Genomic DNA, 22,243 nt, shown 5'->3' with positions numbered 1-22,243 from the left:
ATATGGCAAAAATGGACCAACTATTCAGACTAGGTCTTGGTATTTCGGATATCGGTTCGGTTCGGTTCAGGTATTTCGGGTTTCAGGTAGTTCGTATAGGGGCTAGAGGATCCATTTAGTACTTGACCTATTTTCGGTTCGGATAGTTTCAGGTTCGGTTCGGTTCGGTTTGGATAGTAAATGTAGGAACCGGAAAATATCCGGAAAAAGTTCGGTTCTCATTTGGATCCGGTTCGGGTTCGGATAGTTCGGGTAGTTCGGATAATTTGGATAAAATATCGGTTATTTAGGGTAAAATATCAAATAATTAGGATGATTTAGATAAAAAAAAATTGGATATTTCGGATTACTTTGGATATTTCGGATAAAACTATCCGGATACTTTCGGATACTTTCGAGTAGTTTGGATACTTTATAATAATTTAGTTATCCTCAACTATATTTTCAGATACTTTTAATAGAATTTTAAATTAAAAATATATATTTAGTGATGTTATATGTATATATAATTAATATTTTTATATATTCGGGTACCCATTCGGTTCTCGGTTCGATTATTTCGGATATAAAAATATAGGAACCGTTCGGATATTTGAGGATATTAGTCCGATTCCGGTTTTGGGTATTTCGGTTCGGTTCCGGTTCGGTTCTTCGGTTCTGGTTATTTTGCCCAGGCCTAATTCAGACCATTATCATGATGTTTTGTAGCCTTATTTTACAGAATTTTAAGATTAAAATTAGGGGGCATCTTCTTCATATCGCTATTCGGTCACGTTTTTATTGAAACAAGCCAAAACAACTTCAAATGGACAGCTTCCAGAGCCAAGAAGAATCAATAATCTCTTGCCACTTTCGTCGTCCAATTAAAAAGTGTCTCCTTTAACAGAACATCGAATACATTAGTAAGTTAGGAGTTCCCTGAAGTGTTTTGGTATCTAGAAATGTTAGTCACTACTCACAAGTCTAACAGATCCTAAGCCAGCTTGGTTTGATTTTTTTTTTTTTTTGTATCATGACTTCTTGTTGTACAAAGATCATATTTCTATACCAAATATTAAATAATTCAAATCAATCTGTAGTCAAGAGTCTCCAGACTCAATACCTTCAAAAGTGACATGACAATTTTTCCATTTTATGGAGAAGAATCAGATGTTGGTGAGCTTATAATAATAATAATTAGTAGCTACACTAGTTAATAAAGTTATAAGTAGTCTAGTAGTTGGGTTTTACTTCGATTGAGGCTTTGGTCGGCTTCGATTGAGGCTTTGAGGAACATTTTTTTTTTTAATTTCAAAACGTCGTATGGATTTAACAAAGATTAACACTGTTAACTTAATCTATTAACCATTTTAACGGTAAAATGGTTTAGTCAAAATATGTTTAAAGTTAAAATGGCTTGTCAAAATAAGTTGAGTCTTTGAATTTTCTACGAAAAAGTTTACGCATTTTTCAACTAAATTTAAAAGTTGGTGATTTAGACGACATTTTCACTTGAAATTAGTGTATGTATACACATTCTTCTTCTTGAATGGTCCTGTTTGTAATTAGCTCGTGCTTTGAAAATCTACAGCGACTCTGTCGGGCTATACAGAGATGAACAAAGATGCTCATCTCCTGCAAACACACAATTCACAACAACTTATCTGATTGTTTGTATAGACACAACTCACAAGAATGTAAGGAAACAGAGGAAGAGAAAGGTAAAGGCAGAAACAAGAAAAAAAGATTTATTTTTATATCTGAAATTTTATATTAGTGCCAAGAACAAAAACGATAAAAGATTTTTTTTTTTTTTTAACGATAAAAGATTTTAATATAACGGTAACATGAAACTTAAGATCATACCAAAAAAAACATGAAACTTAAGGAAACTATAAGAATCAGATGGTTATTTATTTTCCAAATATGAAATTGACCGTTTGTAATATGTGTATTTACAGTTAAAACGACTACTTCCATAACCAGAGTTTTACGGTATCTTACCAACCAATAGGATTTCATTATTTCAAATTTGATATTTAAAAAAAAAAATTGTCAATTTATATTATGTTTTTTTTTTAAAAAGTAAAAAAAATAATAATTACAGAAAAAAGAATTTTAAAAAAAATATTTTTAACATTGTTAGCAAAACACTAAACTCTAAATCCTAATTCCTAAATCCTAAATCCTAAACCCTAAACCCTAGAGTAAACCCTAAATCTTTGGATAAATTCTAAACTCTGAATCAAAATCACTAAACACTTAAACACTCAAGGGTTTAGTATTTAGGGTTTAGGGTTTTAATGTTTAATGTTTTTTATTTAGAGTTTAGGATTTATCCAAGGGTTTAGGGTTTACCCAAAAGTTTAGGGTTTAGGATTTAGGGTTTAGTGTTTTGCTGACGACATTAAAAATATATTTTTTAAAATTCTTTTTTATTGTAGCTACTAACTTTTTTTTACTTAAAAAAAAACATAATATAACTTGACAACATTTTGTTTTTTTAAAATTTTTTTAAAAGATATCGAATTTGAAATAATGAAATCCTATTGGTTGAAATCCTAGGGGTGAACTTAAGAATAACGCAAATAACTTAGCGTATGTGCTGCAAAGCTATTTAAGAAACTGAAAAAAAAAAAATCAGATAAAAATGATGATGTGATCTTTGATGATAGTAATGACAATACAGTGGAAGATTGGCGCGTTGGATGTGTAAAAGGCATAGATAATGATCTTAACTTGATGTTTGTTACCCAAGCTCCAAAGGATAAGAAATCTATATGACGATGAATTGAATCTGAAGAAAAGAGGAAGATGATCAATATGTTCCTCTCTTCACTGAATTATAAACTAACCCTACGGGGTGTGATCGTATGGCGAATGGCGTCTCAATGTCTCTAAGTTATGCATAGAACATATTTAGATATATTTCAAATATTATGTTTATTTAATTTATTATTTGCTTAAGTTTTTTTTTTCAATTAGTTGGAATTATCTTAAATTTGTTTAATAAGTTATAGGTCATTTGATTTTCATATAAATATGTTTTTTATGTCTAGAGTTGCATTCAATTTTATGATAATTTAATAAGAAATTAGATTTTGATCCGCGCTTAAAAGCGCAGTTTTTAGATTATAAAAACGTTTTATATGAATTAATGTTTTGAGATTGTTATACATTATTATTTCAGATTTTATCTGTATATTTTTATATAATTTTTTTCATACGATTCGACAGTTTGTCGGATCTGAAAAAATAAATCTGAAACCAACCCGAAAATATAGGTGCAGTTCGGGTCTGAGTCATGGACAAAGTACATATTCAATATCTTTTTGGACCGCGAATCTCTATTCCAGTTTGGGTCCTATCCGAGACTCGATCGGGTACCCAAAGTGCCTGAAATGATTTGTGTATATTAGGTATGTTTGGGTATTTCATATATGTTTTCAGCATTACAGATATTTTTAAGTTTCTGGTTCAGGTTTTCGGTTATAGTTTGGGGTTATGGGTAAAATTTCAATTTTAGAAAAATATATTTTGGGTTGGTAAAATTTTGGGTGTTTCGATGATCCGGATTAGGTTTATGGGTAAAATTTTGGATCTTTTGAGTATATGAATATTTTCAGGTATTTGTTTAGATTTTGGGTATTTTTATGTGTTTAAGTCTTTTTTTGTGTTTTGGGTACTTCGTTTTTTTAGATTCTAATACCCAAACCAATCTGAACCTGCTATGTATTCAAAAATTAAATTTATTTTACAGATATTTGAATTATGAGTCCGGACCAATTTGGAACCAAAAAGAACCGACCCTAACTTAAACTATAGATTTTAAAATATTTAGTTATGTCAAACGTTTAGGATCCGAAGAACCCATACCCGCAGATCCAAACATGAACTCTATGTTTCGAAACATTTTATCTCCTTTGATATAATGTAAAAATATTAAAGGATGTTGTTATAACTAAACTAATATATGAAACATTTAATATATATTTTAAATCAAATTTTCAAAAGTCAAGAGTTTAAATTAAATGTTATTTGTTGCTATAATAAATGCATGTGATGATATTTGGTTTTATATTATATGTTGAACTAAAAAATGGAAAAGTCCAAACAATTTTCATAGGTAGATTTTTTAGAACTTTTTTCTTTTAATAGTACTAGATTCTTCGTCCGCGCTACGCGCGGAAAATAGGATTAAATATATTTTGTATAGTATTAAAATCTTTTAATAAATTTATTAGTATTTATTGTTATATGAATATCTAGGTTAAGTTTATTTTTATAATTTTTATTAAGTTTTATAAAATTACGCGCGGAAAGAGGACCTCTGGTGAGAAATATTTCACCCTTGACAAAATAGAAGGAATCAATTTTAGTGTATTTTATAACATTGTGTAATTATTTATATTTAATACCAATACTATACAAGGAAATAAACTTATATATTGAGTTTCAAATTTTATTAGTTGAAATATATTAGTCACCTATTTATTTTTATATATACTATTTTGATGTTTTGACATAAGTTTAGAAAAAATGTTTAGTACTCTCTTTTGATGGTATTTTCTAATAGAATCAATGTATTTATTTAATAATTTTTTGTTTTGTAATTTTAAATAGTATGTGTTTAAATAGTTTTTATTTATTTTAAAACTGATATTTACTTTTAATTTATTTTTATTTTTATAATATAACTAAAATGAAACATTATTTTCAAAAAAATGTAAACCACTTTAATTATTTATATCACAATTACAAATATAGATATATCAAACATAAATAATTATATTATATAACTATTTGTGCTTTATCAATTAATAGAATATGTACATTATAACATACAATTGCGAGTTAGCATATGAAATACTTGGAGCAGATATACCCATGTCAGAATAGGAGGGAGGGATTCGCTAAAGCTCTAATTAGGTATCTCCAAAACATGTTCGATCACCAAGAAACACATCTAATTAGTAACTCAAATCGAAGAAATATTAAAAGATCAAACGAATAATAACACTATTATACAAACAAAGATTTTGAGAGAGATATTTTGAGGAGTCCCTACCTCAATTTTCTACAGTCCCTGTTAGTTTTTTCCTTGTTCTCATCTTCCACGGCTGGTTTTTCGTGTAAGTTTTTTTTCGACTCTTTATTTTTGTAGACACCATCCATGCTTGTAAGTTGTAAGTTATACGTTTATAATTTTCAGAGTTACCTGTCAAGCTACTTTAGACAGCTATAGTCCCATCGGTTAAGAAAATGGAGATCGAATGAAAACAGGGAATAGTATACCATAAATCTTTTGACAAAATGTATCATTGTCATCTGGACATTTACAAATTTATAAATTTTAACTCTAATAAAAGATGAGCATTCTCCCTTTGTATATCCAAAAAAAAAAACTCCAATTTCCAACTTACAAATCTTCAAAATTTACCAGTGTAGTAGCTAGGGTGCCATACAAATCTTCGAGGTTTACCACTGTGCAATCCAAAGAACAAAAGACTGTAATTTGACCCCAAAAAACGAAATAAAAAAGTTAAAACTTTTTTGCCTCAAGCAACCAGAGATGTTTGAATGAGAGAACCGCTACGAAAAGATAGAGAGAGTGAAGTCATATAACAAAACGGTCAAAGGTTTCTTCTACCTTTTAATGCCTCGGGTTGCACATCTGTCTCAGCTTTCATCAATCTTCTTGTGAGATCAGCTGCGCTTTTCATCTTCCTCCCTTGCCAGCAAACCCAACATGAACCAAGGAATATAATAAAAAAAAAAAATTAATGAAACTGAAGATCAAAATATGGACGTACCTTTTTTCCATTAGGCTTTCATCATAGAGAGCATATTCTATCAGAATATCTTGTCATAACCCAAGTTTCGTAGCCTATCTCTCCTTCCTTTCCAAACGTCTTCTAAAGAATACTGTGATAGTCAATAATTTTGCACAGCCTTAGTTTCATTTGTTGAGAGAAATGTTTCACCCTCTCTCGCAAATCATAGTGATAATACTATTACCTCAAGAAAGATTGATATTGATAACCTTCAGTTTCTCTATGTTTTTTTTTTCTCCAAACCATAGAGAGAACCTAACCAAAATTTTCATATTTAAGAAGAGAATGAAAACCCATCATTATGAACTCACCACATGTGCTCCCCATAAGACATGTGCTTGTAGTAAAAAAAATAGAGAGGCTTACTACCTTTGGGCTTTTTGGTGTCCTTCTTAGCACCCTCCTTCTCCTCTGCAGCTTTCTTTTTTTCCTCAGTCTCATCACCAAAAGAATCCATGTCATCATCGTCATCAGCTGCAGGTGCCTGTTCACAGAACAGAAAATAGCTAAACACACACACCCAAGCAAAGTTTCATCTACTAAACACAACTCGTTGATTCCTAATACAAATATCACTATATCAGTCTATGATCACCCTCTTTAAGTTTATGATTTCTTCCAAGCAGAAACTTAGAACATGTCACCAACATAACGCAAGAGTTGCTCCACTCGAGCTTTATCCCTTAAACTTCAAACAAACACCACCACCAGTCATTATAAACTAACTAATCAAAAGAAATAAAAGATAAGAGAGATATGAAGAGGACAACATACATATGAATGAGACGGCTATTTAAAGCTTTGCATTCTTGGATGATTGCTTCCTAGTCAAGTAGCTCTTCCAATGTGTAATCATCCTTGTCTAGTATCGAATCCACCTATTATTTATTAATAAACAAAAGATTGAAAGTATACATTTATTTAAGTTATGTCAAACACTAGGAGATGAACAGAAGCACGAGAGATCCAAACGCAATGATAAAAATCTTCTACCAATCCCGGATTAATAAACCTTCTGCTAAATCTATCTATCTCAGGATTAAAGCAAACGACGAAGAAGCATTTCAACTACTTAGAATCGGATCATCAGAAATCGGGTACGACACAATATGGAAGGAGAAATGGGATCTGGTAAAGAGAAACTCACGGGAGAAGATGCAACCATTCCAAAATTTGTTACTGAAAGTCAAATAACAATCCAAACTTAATAAACTGATCTAAAGTTTTCAAAAAGACAAACCTTTTAGCAGATGGTAAGCAAGGCAATCGTACCAATTGCTAGCACTGGGGAAAGCATCGCTGGGTTTCTCCACAACGGCAAAGTAAACCTTCACATCATCCACATGCAATTTATCTCTGCGGGATCAAAACCTCTCTTAGATCTCGATGGATGCAATGGATAGGTTTCAAATCGTATAGCAAAAGAAGGTCTTTGAGAAACTTACCCGGCGATGTAAGTTTTTCTAAACGCAAAACACAAACAGAGTTTTTTTCTCAGGGAATTCTGCAGATTGAAACATACGAGATTATTGAAGCAAGAGTTAGATAATCAATTAAAAACAGTTCTAATAGATAAGCTTGTGATGTAACTCTGATTATGCAGGTATCACGAACTTCATTTCACCAATTGATCAAAAGAACCTGATGGTTTCTTCACAATCGGATCACCGGAGACTATGGCTTTCCCGTTCGAATTCATCGCGATAACAAATTGAGAGAGTTTTGATTGAAAAAAAACATGAAAGAAGAGATTTATAAATAAATAGAGAGGAAGCCATCAATCAAACCGAAACGGACAATTGATTACTCTACAGATCGGTTGCAGTGAAGATGGAGAGACAAAACGTCGTTCGATCGATGAAAATGTAGAAGAAGAAGGAAAACGAAAAGAGGGAGACGAAATGATCGCAACGCGTGAGAAAATCTAGAGTTTCGATACTGGGCTTTAATGGGCTAGTGGCTTTTGTAAAGATTATATGAAAATATTATTTTGAGCCTAAATAACGTAACTTGTCTGATGATGTGGCCGAATACTTTAATCCTATTGGATGATTTTCCATGCTGAGGTGGATAGGCTCAATGGAGCTCATATATCCCTTTTAATATAGTATAGATTGATTGATATCTAAACGAGCTTTATAGCATGGATAAGAGTATTTCAAACTGTAAAAATCTTATGATGAAGTGTCATAGTAAGATATTGTTGTCTTGGTTGTCGTTGGGTCTTTGGTCTCGGCTGTTGTATGGCTTTGTATTTGTCATCGTTTTAGTTTCCAACTTGATCGTCTGTGTCAAATTGATTTGCTTTTCTTTTATGTTTCATTGTAGGTGTATGTTACAAGAGGTAACTCCTTACACATTTTTTCTCAACTTATGGTGATTATTTGATTTTTGATGGCGAAAATGACGAAGACTGCAATCTTTTTATTATTTTTCAGGATTAAAATAATATTTTTTGTTTATCTCGTAAATTCAAAGTTAATCAGGTGTTCTTTTGGAAAAAAAAATCACCGTCCATCTATAAATATTTACATTTTTTTCTAATTTTCTATTCTTATATTTTATAGAAGAATATGTTTACATTAAATCGTATCTATACTATAATAAAAGGGTTATATGAGGAGTAGAGAGCGTGTCCACGTAGGACAACTAAATCGACCAATGAGAAAGTTTAATATGACAGGTCACGTAAGTTTCTGTCATTGGGTCATTATTTTCGAGACTTTAACGTGTAATCGACTCCGGCGCTTCCACTCCCTGCAAATTATTGTTTTTTCTCTGAATTAATCCAATCTAGATCGTTTACTTTTGTTCTTCATCTTCTCTAGTTTAGAGTATACTCAAAACTAAGTTGATTCCTTCTTTCCATTGCTCACTATTTCTCCGAATCCTTGAACCACCGCAATGATGGTCCTAAAACGCTCCAAATCGTCGATCTCTGACGGTTTACTTCTACAAAGTCGCCGCCGGTCAAGTCGATTCAGTTTTGAGAAGCCCATAATCCCGCTAAAGTAGGGATGCTAATTCGCCTTCAGCTGCTTCTGATCGACGAATAGGTATGACCTAATCTTCTCAAACCCTTAAATTTGTTAGTCGCCAATTTATGTAACCTAACATATATCACGCATCCACATGGCTCCATTGTTGCTACAGTTCTTCCGGGAATCCACGCATTGCTTTTGAACCACTCAATCGGAATCGAAATGGGTGTTTCAGAAATGCATTAGTATAGTTTTATTTTGTGCCAGACCTTTCAAGTACTTATCACCTTTTACCTTTTTCATGTTTATGTTCTAATCACACTTTTTTTGGATGGCTTTTCCTATGTTTCTGAATTAAGAAGTATGTGTTGTTTTCATTTCACGTTGCAGGGTCTCTAATGCCACAACTCTTTGAGGGTTTCTGTATCGACTATAACAAGAGTTTGATAAACAGGTTTTTTTCTTTGGCATAGGCACTATATTTGGTTTTAAAAACTTACGTTTCTGATTTTTTTTGGTACATATCATTCATATATGTATGCCTTTAATAACCATGCCTGTCAATTGATGGTTCAAACAGGTTCTTGATGGGACTAACTGAACTCCTTCTTGAACCATCTCTTACATTCAAGATTTTGACTCTATTTATGAACCTCATAACATGTAAAAGTTTTGTATTAGTGTTTCTTCTACTCTATAACCATATTTTCTCTGTTTCATCACTTCATTTTCTCTGCTAGCCGACGACGGGACAATATAACTTGCAATTTAAGTTATATGCTGGAGATTGTTGACCAACACAAACCAAGAATTTCGCGGCAGTGGCATGTGTTGCACAAGGTACGAAAGCTTCAGATCTGTCTGGTATTTTCAGTTTCTGGATTATGTGTCCTCTTTTCTTTTTGTATAAAATTCTTTGAACCCCAAATTCATGTACCACAAGTTTGAATCCTATTATTGCACTTTCCTTCAGATATGATTCTGGGTTTATAAGCTTTTAATCGTTGATTTTCAAAGAATCTGTGGAAATTACGTTTTTGTATAACACAATTTTGAATTTTGGGCCATTCCTTACCCTTCCATACGTTGATCTTGATTTTTATTTTATTTTTATGACTATTACTTGCTACCAGAATTTTGGAAGAGTTCCACGGATATAATGAAAGAACTAAGGCCAATCAAAGGTTTCTCTTTCTCAAACCTCAATTTTAAACAAGAAATGTTCTTTGGTTAGGTTATGATATGATCTTTACCAAGAATGCTTACTTTCAGAATCTGGCTCAGCCGAAGATTTTGAGAAAGAGGCGCTGATTCAGCGGTTTCGAGGCTGCTCAAGCTCAGGTTCAGCTCCTTTGGAATCTGTGTGTTCTTTGGTCAATTAGAATTTTTGTGTGTTAAGGTGTTCGTTACTGATTTTTGGATTAGTTGTCATTTAGTGTTGAGTAGTGTACAACAACGAAGCAGAAAATTGTCATTTTAATGTAGACATTAAAACATTTCGGTTTGCAGGAAAAAATTATAACAATGAAAGTAAGATCGTACGGAGATTTAGAACCTCCTCTGCAGCTGAAGAAATCATAAGCCGGTTCACTTTTTACACACAGCTCCTCAACAATGGGAACTTTGTAGACGCTGCTTCTGGTGAGTAAAGTTTTCATTTAAAAAAGGCTCTGTTCAGAATCAGAGAAATAACAAAGAAAAAGTTTGACTTGAGATTCAAGTTCCATGAGAACTAATGTTTGGTTTTTGAATTGGTGATTTAGGTAAGACGTTGCCTACTCTTGATCCACGCATAGGGGGAGTTATTGCGAACATAGCTGAAAGTCGATGCTGAAGATATAGACCGGGCGGTGAAAGCCACAAGCCTGCAAGGAAGGCCATTGATGAAGGACCATGGGAAAAGATAATTGCTTATGTATATATATAATGTTCTTGGGTCTTGAAATTAATATGAAATTCAATGTGATATGGACTGATCTTTGTTTGGTTTTCAGGAACAGCGAAAAGCTTGCAGCTATAGAGACATGGGACGATGGGAAGACTTATGAACAAGCCAAAACAGCAGAGATTTCAATGCTCGCCAGATTCTTTCGCTATTATGCTGGTATACCAAAATCTTGAGAATACTATCAAATTTTCATGCTTTTGTTGGTAAGTTTTGGTTTGATGTGTAGGATGGGCAGATAAGATTCGTGGGCTAACTATTCCAGCCGACGGAAACAATCATGTCCAGACACTGCATGAACCAATAGGCATTGCTGGTCAGAACATTCAATGGAACTTTTAATTTAAAGACATAGTTATAATATTTGTATTATAATTTAAAGAAATAAAAATTACTAACAATTTAAAGTAAACTAAACACTTTGAAATATTCAATAAAATTTATTATATTTTATATACTTCGTTCAGTTACTAACCCGCCCGTAGGACGGGCCAATCCCTGGTAAAAAGTAAAAACTAAGTAATTGCCCAGCATACATGATTCCACACAGAACAATTAATATTACTTTTTGTGGAATTAATAATATTACGGGTTCACCATTAGCATTAACGTATAAATAATTGGTTTCCGGTGAATTCATTCATAATCTCCTATATATTAATTGAAGATCTTTTAAAAAGTTATAACCTGAATTTTGTAAAAGTTAAAAAGATTTCATCCTATGTGGCACTTGTGTATGTCTTCAAAATCATATTTCAAAAATTTTTAGGGCACTTTATAAAAACTATAGTCTAAAAATTATAATCTCTAGCAAAATAATATTTCGCAGGCTATAGTTGGTCGCATATATCAAATCTTTATTGTTTCGCAGGCTTTCCTTAAATAAAACCTACGAAATTACCTAATGTGATTAAAACGTATATATAGAAATTAATGATTTTAAACAATAAAGATTTGATAACAATTTGTATACTTTTTATCATTTTTGTTTATTTCTTTAGTATTAAAATAATTACATAATTACATTAATCATATAATAAAAATCTAGATTTTTTTTGTATATGTTGTATTTTGAATTTTTCAAAACGAGTATAAATTACTAAAACTGTTAAAAGTCTCACATAAACTTTTATGATCAAGGTTTAAATTTTTTTCTATATTAAGATACAATGATTATAAGACCATATGAAGAAATAATTTTATTTTAATAGGTTTTTATGTTAATATATATATATATACATATATATATATTTCATATCGTTTAAATTAAACAATATATCGTATGAAAATGTATACTTATATTTTGATATTTGCATTGAACATATATTGAAAAGTTAATATTTTAATTTTGAAATCTTCATTGTTTTTTAAATGATTATTAATTATTTAAATTATCCCACATTAAAAACAAATTCGTTGGTGTAAACTTTTGTTACACAAATATGAAAATAATCATAAAATCATATGAGTAGAAAATTTATTTAATAAATATTCATATTAAAAGTGTACTATATATATATGTTAATATCATTTAAATTTAATTATATATCATATATAATAGATAAGATTGATTGTTTTAATTTATTTACCCTAATATGATTGCGAATAAACAAGAGTGATGGTTTGATTTATATGCACACGCCAATTTAATACATAATAGTAACTGATTTCTTAGTTATTTAATATATATACTTATTAATATGCAGAAAAGCATAAAATAAATAATAAATATAAAATATTTATTCTGCAAAAATTGCAGATTTTAACCTAAGTATGTATCACTTTAATTATATTAAATCATAGGCATTTTCTAAATCCCAGGTAAAAACAAACAAACGAAATGAGAATAAACTTCAAAATCAATATTTATATCGAACAATAACCAAAATAAAAAGGAGAAAAATATTGAAGATAGATAGGATTGACAATGTGAACGTAAACTTCTCATAACCATAATTAATTTTTAAATTATAAAATCATGATATAATACTGAGCTGACATAGTTTCATTGTAATCAAATAGACCCGAGATTTTTCGACCTAAACGTTAGGTTCTTATGCGGTAAGTGATTTTTTGACCTAATTTTTTTTAAATGGGATCACCTCATCAATAAACAAATTAAGTAATTAACAAAAAGTTTAAAAAAATTGTTTAAAGACCAAAACATTAATTCTATCAAGAATATAAATTTATTTTTTCGTATAATATGTTTTAAATAATTTTTATATAAATTTATTATGTGCAAGGCGCAATTCTTATCCTAGTAACATAATACTGTTGTATATCTTAAGCACTATTCATGCCCAGGACCATTCTAAAAGTCCCCTCTAGAAAACATATCTCTGGATTCACACTCTTGATCCTCCTAAGATTGATTAAATTATACAAAATATGTAAACGTTATTAATTTTTATTTGGATTGAATACAAAGCATATAATTTTGTTGCCAGACCTAAATATGATGTTATCAAACCTAGGTAGGTGGTCCATTACAATTTGCAAATAACCAAACAAAAGGAACAAAACAAAAAGTCTCACATGACAACAAATATGCCAATGACCTTCCCACACTTCTTACAAACGCGAAAGCCTTGAAGCCACGGGCACGGGGAAATAAGATACAATGATTGGAGCTCTAAGAGATTCAGATTTGCTTTTTGGCTTCTCCAACGACAAGCCTTTCGGGATACTACCATCGATTGAACTAATCCTTGAGCTGGATTTTGGAACAAAGCAACTTAAGAAAGACGTGAAGAGAGACATGATTGGAGTTTAAAGAGAAACGTATGTGGAATCGTTGAGACAAATACTAATTAGTATTTGTATATTAATTATATGAATGAATAATTTTTAAATTTCTTAGACCTATCTAACAATATTAAAAACAGGATATCAAGCCCTCTAAGCGTGTCCACGTCAGCTGAAAAAATCAGCCAATGAAAACAACAAAATATGTCACCTCAGCTTAATCACAATGAAATCTTTCTTTTTCATTATGTCACTGAAATAAAGCAACACGAGTGTGTGTATCATTCTCGGCAATAAATTTCCTAAAAAGTCCATTCAGATTCCTTCTCAAGACGATACCGATTCCATTTACCGTAACGATACAAAATGATTTTCTTTCTTATAGGCCATAAAAAGGCTCAAGGCCTTACGGAATCACAATCTCCTCTCCTCCAAATCTTACGCCATGATCGCCTCTTCTCTTTCATATCCATCTCGTCCTCACCGGCGAAGAAGAAGATCCTTTTATCTTCCAAGTCCTCTGTATGTGGATTCTCTACTCGAGTCCTACTCTACCATCAACATCTTCGCCAGCGACAATAACCATCTCTGGATATATCGGAAAAAGCTATCGGTGCGCCGTCGAAGGATCATTAAAAGTCTTTAGGCCTAAGGATTGTTGGGAGTAAGCGTTCAATGGTGTATCTTCCTTCTCTTATCTCTATTAACCTGATTACATAGCCTTCTAGATCTTTTCCTTTGGTTGTGATGAAATTTAGGGATTCCTTGTGAAGATCTCTGATAATAACAAGATTTATCGGCCGGAGACGCTGCTTCTATATTTGAGGTCATACTATGTTGTTAAGGCCTGAAAGATCATTTTTATCTGGCCGTTTTCGAATTCCCAAAATCTGATTGAGCTTTGTTTTGTTTTGTTTTCCGTCATCAGGTGAGATTACAAGTTTGGATCAGACAAGGTCATAATTGATGGGCTACAGATCTTCAAAATGGTCTAATTCATTTTTTAGTTCGAAATCTAATGGCTCTATCTCCCCACTTCCCCTAATTCGATTGTATGTTTGTATTTTCTTTAATGGAAGTCTCCATTTTCTTGCCAGGGATAACGTTTACATGCTATCTTCTCATTTACACAAATAACCATTCCACAAGAAACTTTTAATCTTTCCAAAGATTGCTGTAACATTCTACAAATTGATTACTATGAAACATGAGGATTCAACGCATCTATCATGGACTATACTTCACGGAGCAATCGTTTGTGTAGGAGACAAGCAAAGGAGGCTGAATTCTTCTTCCATCTAATCAGGAACCAAAGGCTTCCGAGCTCCAGAGGTACATCAAGTGTAACTATATCTTTCTTCCTTTAAAAGTTTGCTTATATGAATCTCTACCTTGAGGCTAAAGATGCACTGCTGAACTACTCATTAGAATTTTCAGGATGGAAAATCTAATTATTTGGGGCTGTTCTTGGCTGAAATAACTTGTGCAGGATTCCTTCAGACGTGTGGTCAGCATGAGTAAGTTTAACTTTGTCTCATTTATTTGTTAAGATTGCAGAGCCTGGTTTGTTAATCCTCGCTCTTTTATACCTAAGTTTCTGCTCTATTGAACATAATTACATTTTCTTTTCCTGGACACTTAGAGATCATGAAGAATTCAAGGTTAAGATCAATGTTTTAGTTGAGACTGCACCAACATTTCCTGAAGAAGTCTAGAATATCCACTACGGTACTCCTTGGCCTGTTAATAATGTGTGCGATCATCCTGCCATGAATGATCAAGGTGAGATGCTCTGAGCGTTTTCTGTTTCATTATGTTATATGTGTTGTGTTAATACATTACTCCCAAACTTATCTGTTTATATTTTCATGTTGCTCCTTTGAAACGGTCTTCCTTGGAAAAAAGGTCTTAACGATGTAGAAAACTACGAGCTGCCTAGGCTGGTTTATCTTCTCGTGAGGAGAGAGCCCAGATCTGACCATCATAAGAAGGTTGAAGAAATAAATTTATTGGTAAATGATTAAGCTTAATCTTTGATTGTATTATTTAAACTGAAATATAATGGTCTCTCGCAAACTTATTGTTTCTCTATTCTTTTCATGGACAGTATTCAGTTGAAGATGTGACTCTCTGGGGTTCTATCAAATGGTCTTGATCTTCTGAATGAATGTCGACTGTGATTAATACATCAACATTAGCAAAGCTCTTAGAGAAGCAATGTGTCCTTAGTCGGGAAAAAGATTTGTTATGTTCAACGGGAAAAAGATTTGCTATGTCACACATTTTAATATTATGTTCAAAAAAAAAATATATTAATATTCTGTCAAACAATCCACCAAAATAAGTTAACTTTTTTTATTTTTAGATAATTATTCTAAATTATACTTGACAAAAAAGTATTCCAAGTTATATAAGCGTTATGCAGTTATTCAGTATTGTTGATATATATATTCTCTTTGTATTTGAGAGATTGATACTTTAAATATTCTACACATACAAACTTAAATATCTAATTTTATAGTTTTATGTTTTTTTTACCATTCATATTCTTGCATTTTAACTTATATTTTAATTTAAAATTAAAATACATTAATTATAATTTAAAAATAATCTTTTAAATAATTAAATAATCAGTAACATCATTTAAAAAATAGAGAAGGAGTAGTATTTTCCTTGCTAAATATCTAATGAATTTAAATTTGAATAAATTAATGAGTCATAAGTTACTGAAAATGATACTCTAAGAACACATTATTTCACAAGTTGTTTTAATATTAGTCAGAAATGTTATAATATTAGTTAGTACTCTTGCAACTAATTGTTACTACCATTTTATCGAGGTATGTAGGTTTGGTCGGGTCGGTTAGTTCGGAATACGGTTATTTCGGGTCGACCAAAATCTTATCGAAGTGAATCGACAAAAAAATTTGTTTCGGATTGTGATTAGTTCGGTTACAAAATTTTTACCAAAGTTTTTATTTTTGCGGTTAGTTTGGTTATTTCAGTTCATATTTTGGTTAGATTGGTTCATAATTTTGATCAAAGTTGCTATTGTTTGGTAAAAAATTCTTTAAAAAACAAACTAACCAATTACTGAACTGAACCGAAAGCCATTTTTTAAGTTGCCGAATTTAGCCAAACCTTCTAACCGCACTAACCTAAAACCAATATTTTCAATTATATTCGGCAGATTCAGTTCGGGTAACAACCGAAGCCTAATTTTATCTTAAAGGCCAACATAAGGAAATTTTGATGGAGGGAAAATTGATGAAGTCTAACATTTTATAGTACTTAGGAAATGCATTTTAGTTTTACACACTTATAAAAATGAATATTTGAAAAATAAATTATTTGGTTACTAATATTGACACAAAAACATATAAAAGTTAAAAACACTGTTGGACTATCAAGTATGATACGTTGTCATTTTCTTCTAAAAATGCATGAAAGTTATTATTAGAATATCCAGAAGGAAAAACATTGTGTAGTCAGCTTTTAGAAATGCATTCTAAACACATAAGCTAACTTTGAAGAGCAGTTCACAGAATCAAGAATTTATAAAACAACACATCAAACTCTCGCCGTGTATTATTTTTTGTCACACATTCTATAATTTTGGTTGAATAATATGTATAACTATTTATCATTTTAACACGATCCAAAATTATCAAAACTTAAACTTAATAATACACAATCCGCGTGTATGGCGGATAAAAGAGCTAGTATTTATAATAGTTTCAAAACACGGTTTCCTTTTCCTTTCAGTAAAACAACTCCCTATCCTATTAAAAATACTTTTACTTTTCTTTATCTTAAAAGGGATACGTATTTTATTGTGGGATGCAGCCTTTTTCCTATCTAAAAAGGTATAACACGATGGATGACGTTTATAGGTTTAGTTTCATGTATTACTCTGTGAAGGATATGTATTTTTTTTTTTGTTAATAAAAAGGATATTGTTGTGAAACTAGAGAATATAATTTATGTTTGTGTATTATTCATAAACATAAGGAGCCTTTTATATATAGGGAATTACACCGTCATAGAATAATGGAAACACTAAAAAAAAAACAAATATGGAAAGAGTACAAATCATAATCTAATAAGAAAAGACAATATGCCGATTCTCTCTCTCTCTCTCTAGCATTGGACCGGTTATGAACCGGGCCGGTTATGGACATCCACAATATGATTTATACCACTCCCTTTGGATGCCATAATCATACAAGGATTGTAATACGCTTTAGATGTTGCCTCATTAAAACCTTACCAGGAAAACCCAGTGGGACAAAACCATGGTGAAGAAAAAAGAGTACAACACGTATTACTCCCCCTGTTCTGAACAACTCGCGGCTGGCCTCATGAACAGCCAAGATCTCCGAATGGTTTGAAGATGTGGCCGCAATCGTCTGCTTCATGGAACGCCATGATATGACCGTTCCACCATGTGTGAAAACATCGCATGTCTGTGATCGAGCATTGTGTGGATCCGAAAGATAACCTGCATACAAAATCAATTAAATCTTCTTTGTTTTGGTTAGTATAAAATAAACCCAAGTCTTTCGTTCCTTGCAGGTAACGAAGAACATGTTTAATCCCGTTCCAGTGCCTTTGGGTTGGACAAGAGCTTAATCTAGACAATAGATTCACGGCAAAACATATATCTGGTCGTGTGTAGCCAGATACATCAAAGCTCCTATAGCACTTAGATATGGCACTTCGGGACCAAGGACATCTTTATCGTCCATCTTAGGACGAAATGGATCAGTGTCCAGGCTGAGAGACCTCACGACCATGGGGCTAGATAAGGGGTGAGACTCAGCCATGTTAAATCTCTTGAGTATTTTTTTCTGTATATGCCATTTGATGCACAGGAATTCCATCTCTTATGTACTCAAGCTGTAATCCCAAACAGAATTTCGTTTTTTCTAGATCTTTCATCTTGAATTCTTTCTTAAGATATTCAACTGTTTGGGAAATCTCTCCAGAGGTTCCTAGGATATTTAAATCATCAACATACACTGCTATAATCACAAAGCCCTGGCCGGATTTCTTTATAAAGATACAAGGCCTGATCGGATCATTCTTGTATCCTTCTCTCTCTAGGCACTCACTTAACCTATTGTACCACATTCGGCCTGATTGTTTCAATCCATAAAGTGACTTATTCAACTTTATACAGTGTTGTTCTCGAGTATTCGATTTTTTTTTCAACTCTATACCCTCTGGTACTTTCATATAAATCTCATTATCCAGTGGCCCATATAAGTATGCAGTTACAACATCCATTAACCGCAAGTCTAATTTTTCTCTTATAGTCAGACTTATCAGGAATCTAAAAGTAGTAGCATCCACTACAGGGGAGTATGTCTCCTCAAAATCTATTCCTGGTCTTTGTGAGAATCTTTGTGCAACAAGCTGTGCTTTATATCTAACGACATTACCATGTTCGTTTCTCTTTCTCACAAAGACCCACTTATGGCCGACTGGTTTAACATCATAAGGTGTCCGGACTATTGGTCCAAAGACATCTCTCTTTTTTAAAGAGTTTAACTCCACGTTTATAGCTTCTTTCCATTTGATCCAATCTGATCGTGGAGTGCACTCATAAATAGACGTGGGTTTGGTTCATGATCCTCATTCAAATCCATAAGTTCAAGTGCTACCTTGTATGCAAATATATCATCGATGTTGACATTCTTTCTGTTCCATTGTATCCCAGACAAGACATAGTTTATCGAGATCTCATTATTATCATGAAATAAACGCATAAAGTGCCATTTTTTTTAAAGCTAGGTGGTCCAGTACAATTTACATATAATGAAATAAACGCATAAAGTCTTTACATTTACATATGTCAACATCAAAAGAAAAAGTCAACACCCGTCCCACACTTGATCTTATATCTTCTCTTACAAACGCGAAAGATTCGAACCTGCGGGAAAATAAGACACGATGACTGGAGCTCTCGGAGATTTTGATTTGCTTTTTGGTTTCTCCAAGGACAAGACTTTCGAGTTACTATCATTGGTTGAGCTAATCTTTGCCCTGGATTTTGGAACGAAGCAACCAAAGAAAGACGCCAAGGGAGACATGTTTAGAGTTTTTTATGATGTTTAGATTTAGTTTCATGATATGTATTTATAAGACAAAATCAGGGTTGAATATTCTTGGACAAGTTTCTTGGAAGTGACCTCTTTATCTTTCTCGCCAAGCTTTGCCCTTTTTTTATTATATCTTTGACAATTCATGCATTACGTTTGACTCTTAATAGTTAAAATATATGGCAAAAATGGACCAACTATTCAGACCATTATCATGATGTTTTGTAGCCTTATTTTACAGAATTTTAAGATTAAAATTAGGGGCCATCTTCTTCATATCGCTATTCGGTCACATTTTTATTGAAACGAGCCAAAACAACTTCAAATGGACAGCTTCCAGAGCCAAGAAGAATCAATAATCTCTTGCCACTTTCGTCGTCCAATTAAAAAGTGTCTCCTTTAACAGAACATCGAATACATTAGTAAGTTAGGAGTTCCCTGAAGTGTTTTGGTATCTAGAAATGTTAGTCACGACTCACAAGTCTAACAGATCCTAAGCCAACTTGGTTTGATTTTTTTTTTTTTTGTATCATGACTTCTTGTTGTACAAAGATCATATTTCTATACCAAATATTAAATAATTCAAATCAATCTGTAGTTAAGAGTCTCCAGACTCAATACCTTCAAAAGTGACATGACAATTTTTCCTTTTTATGGAGAAGAATCAGATGTTGGTGAGCTTATAATAATAATTATTAGTAGCTACACTAGTTAATAAAGTTATAAGTAGTCCACTACAAGAAAACATATTTTTTACGAGAGCAATATTCATTGTAAATTCGTCGTAAACAGGGTTTTACGACGAATTAATCTCGAAATACGTTTCGTTGTAAAACGTTCGTCGTAACAGAGATTTCGTCGTAAACGACTTGTTACGTTTACGACGAAATAAATTCCTCGTAAAGCGCAGGGCAAGGTTTCTTCGTAAACGAGACGTAACTTTTCGTGGTAAACTCCACGTAACTGTTTCGATGTAAAGCAGACGTAAATAATTTCGTTGTAAAGAACACGTAAACTTTTCGATGTAAAACCCTCGTAAATCTTTCGACGTTAATCACTCGTAAACATTTACGTGAAGTTTACATCGATTCTTATTATTAATATATATATTGAATTTATTTTGAATTTATTTAATATTCGGAATTTAAAATAATTTAAATTTTAAAACGAAATATGAAAATGAAAAACATATTTAAAAAAAGCATTTAAAAGTCATACAGTAATATTTAAATTCATAATACAAATAGAAATATAAAAAAAAGCTACATATTCTCGAAGTAGTCGGTGGGGTTGCTCGGCTGTTGAAGGGTTGGATCGGACTCTTGGGGATCTCGTACTGGCAACCCAAGAGCGGCTCGTCTCTCACTCAACATTCTCTGCATAATCGGGTTTCTCACGGCCATCACGTCTAGCAAATCCTCAAGAGAGTCTAAACGAACCTGCTGGCTATCCATTCGAGCTTTCATCTGAGCAGTCTCTTCATCCCGTCTCGAAGTGTATGATGAAGTTACCCTTGCAACTTCGTTAATAAAGTCTATACCTACTATTTGTCCCTTCTTTTTAGGAGCCACCTATAAAATCAAAACGTATAATAATATAGTTAATTATGTTAAAATATTAAAAATAATGTAAACAAAAATTTTAAGTTGTACCTCTTCGAAGATTCTGTCAGCTTCTTCGGTGGACAATGTGACGGGTAATCCATCGGGAGACTCCTGGGTTAGTTGCGTCTCCCGTTCTTCAATCCGAGCAGCCACTGCTTGGAAGAGTTTCTCAGATGCAGGATCCACAAAAACTCCGTCGGATGTGGCGTGAGTCATCTTGAATAGGTCAGACAGAGATGGTAAGACTCTCATCTTCGCGAACTACAAAAAAAAAATTAAATTAAACATTAAAAGTTAAATTAATTGAATATTTTAAAATATATATTTAAAACAAAACTTACAGCTTCTAGACGGATCCCTGCATGAAGTTTTTGTCCAGTTCTGTGAAGCATGGGCAAATGACCATCTTTATCCTTCGTCCTTCGAGAAGCCGAGCACGAATTGGTCTTTTTGATCGAAGAGGGGTGCTCCCAATAGGCAATGAGGCCATCCCACACATCCTTCGTGAGCTCAGTGGGGTTTCCTTCATACCCGTAGATCTCCCACTTGTCGTTCCAATCGGAGACTGTGTTGCAGAGGCGGATCTTTGCCTTTGCAACGAATTCCACCTTCACCCTCTCGGTGATTCCCAAAGACCAATGCCACTTTTGCTGAAACACAAAAATTTTGAAAAAATTACAATTAATAATAAATATTAAAAAGAGATATATATATATATATATATATATATATATATATTTAAAAGTGAAAATTTAATTAAATTAAAAAATTTTACCGCAAAACATTTAAACCAAGCAATCTTAACGTGATTTGGTGTCTTGCTCCAGTTCGGATATGCCCCGGCGTAGTAACCCTTAATCGTCGCCGAAACGCTCCGGCTAACACGGTTGTTAGCCCCAACCTGAAAAAAAACAATTTAACCGTTAGAAAATAAAATAATTTAAATTTTAATATAATAAAAATTAATAACTTACCAATAAGTTCCTCGGGGTCTATCGGGGTCTAGAACATCCAAACCCTCCCGTCCAGGCTGGACAAGCAAATCCTC

The 22,243-nt window shown here is 32.5% G+C and overlaps 2 protein-coding genes and 3 long non-coding RNA genes across 10 annotated transcripts; 2 read left to right on the top strand and 3 right to left on the bottom strand.

Moving 5' to 3' along the window:
• Positions 1-5,248: 5,248 nt before the first annotated feature.
• Positions 5,249-7,776, bottom strand: LOC106446051. Of its 6 annotated transcripts, none has more exons than XR_007320857.1 (10): positions 7,404-7,776; positions 7,259-7,317; positions 7,086-7,169; positions 6,961-6,992; positions 6,588-6,691; positions 6,409-6,501; positions 6,183-6,297; positions 5,998-6,068; positions 5,630-5,904; positions 5,249-5,463 (listed from the first exon to the last, which is right to left on the bottom strand). It is a non-coding gene; the product is annotated as an uncharacterized LOC106446051 (long non-coding RNA). The 6 variants fall into 6 exon arrangements; XR_002661095.2 differs by lacking the exon at positions 6,961-6,992 and having other exon boundaries at positions 5,630-5,710; positions 5,793-5,904; positions 7,054-7,169; positions 7,404-7,771; XR_002661093.2 differs by lacking the exon at positions 6,961-6,992 and having other exon boundaries at positions 5,249-5,487; positions 7,054-7,169; positions 7,404-7,775.
• A 1,948-nt stretch (positions 7,777-9,724) lies between these two features.
• Positions 9,725-10,435, top strand: LOC125583799. Its single transcript, XR_007320854.1, has 3 exons — positions 9,725-9,978; positions 10,067-10,135; positions 10,304-10,435. It is a non-coding gene; the product is annotated as an uncharacterized LOC125583799 (long non-coding RNA).
• Positions 10,436-13,055: 2,620 nt separating this feature from the next.
• Positions 13,056-13,899, bottom strand: LOC125583798. Its single transcript, XM_048751304.1, has one exon. It carries the CDS (start codon positions 13,500-13,502, stop codon positions 13,314-13,316), a length of 189 nt encoding a protein of 62 aa, XP_048607261.1. The 5' UTR covers positions 13,503-13,899; the 3' UTR covers positions 13,056-13,313.
• A 61-nt stretch (positions 13,900-13,960) lies between these two features.
• On the top strand, positions 13,961-15,996 carry LOC125583797. Its single transcript, XR_007320853.1, has 3 exons — positions 13,961-15,269; positions 15,393-15,499; positions 15,595-15,996. It is a non-coding gene; the product is annotated as an uncharacterized LOC125583797 (long non-coding RNA).
• A 3,255-nt stretch (positions 15,997-19,251) lies between these two features.
• On the bottom strand, positions 19,252-19,995 carry LOC125583796. The gene has a single exon (XM_048751303.1). The coding sequence runs from the start codon at positions 19,580-19,582 to the stop codon at positions 19,400-19,402; it is 183 nt and encodes a 60-aa protein (XP_048607260.1). The 5' UTR covers positions 19,583-19,995; the 3' UTR covers positions 19,252-19,399.
• Positions 19,996-22,243: the final 2,248 nt, after the last annotated feature.

This window comes from Brassica napus, chromosome C3, assembly GCF_020379485.1.
Source record: "Brassica napus cultivar Da-Ae chromosome C3, Da-Ae, whole genome shotgun sequence".
In the NCBI taxonomy this organism is placed as follows: Eukaryota; Viridiplantae; Streptophyta; class Magnoliopsida; order Brassicales; family Brassicaceae; genus Brassica; species Brassica napus.
This window is presented reverse-complemented; position numbering and strand designations above follow the sequence as displayed.

Bases quoted from the DNA above. Each gene is read 5' to 3' on its own strand.
- LOC125583798 (XM_048751304.1), bottom strand. From the start codon at position 13,502: ATGTCTCTCTTCACGTCTTTCTTAAGTTGCTTTGTTCCAAAATCCAGC.
- LOC125583796 (XM_048751303.1), bottom strand. From the start codon at position 19,582: ATGTCTCCCTTGGCGTCTTTCTTTGGTTGCTTCGTTCCAAAATCCAGG.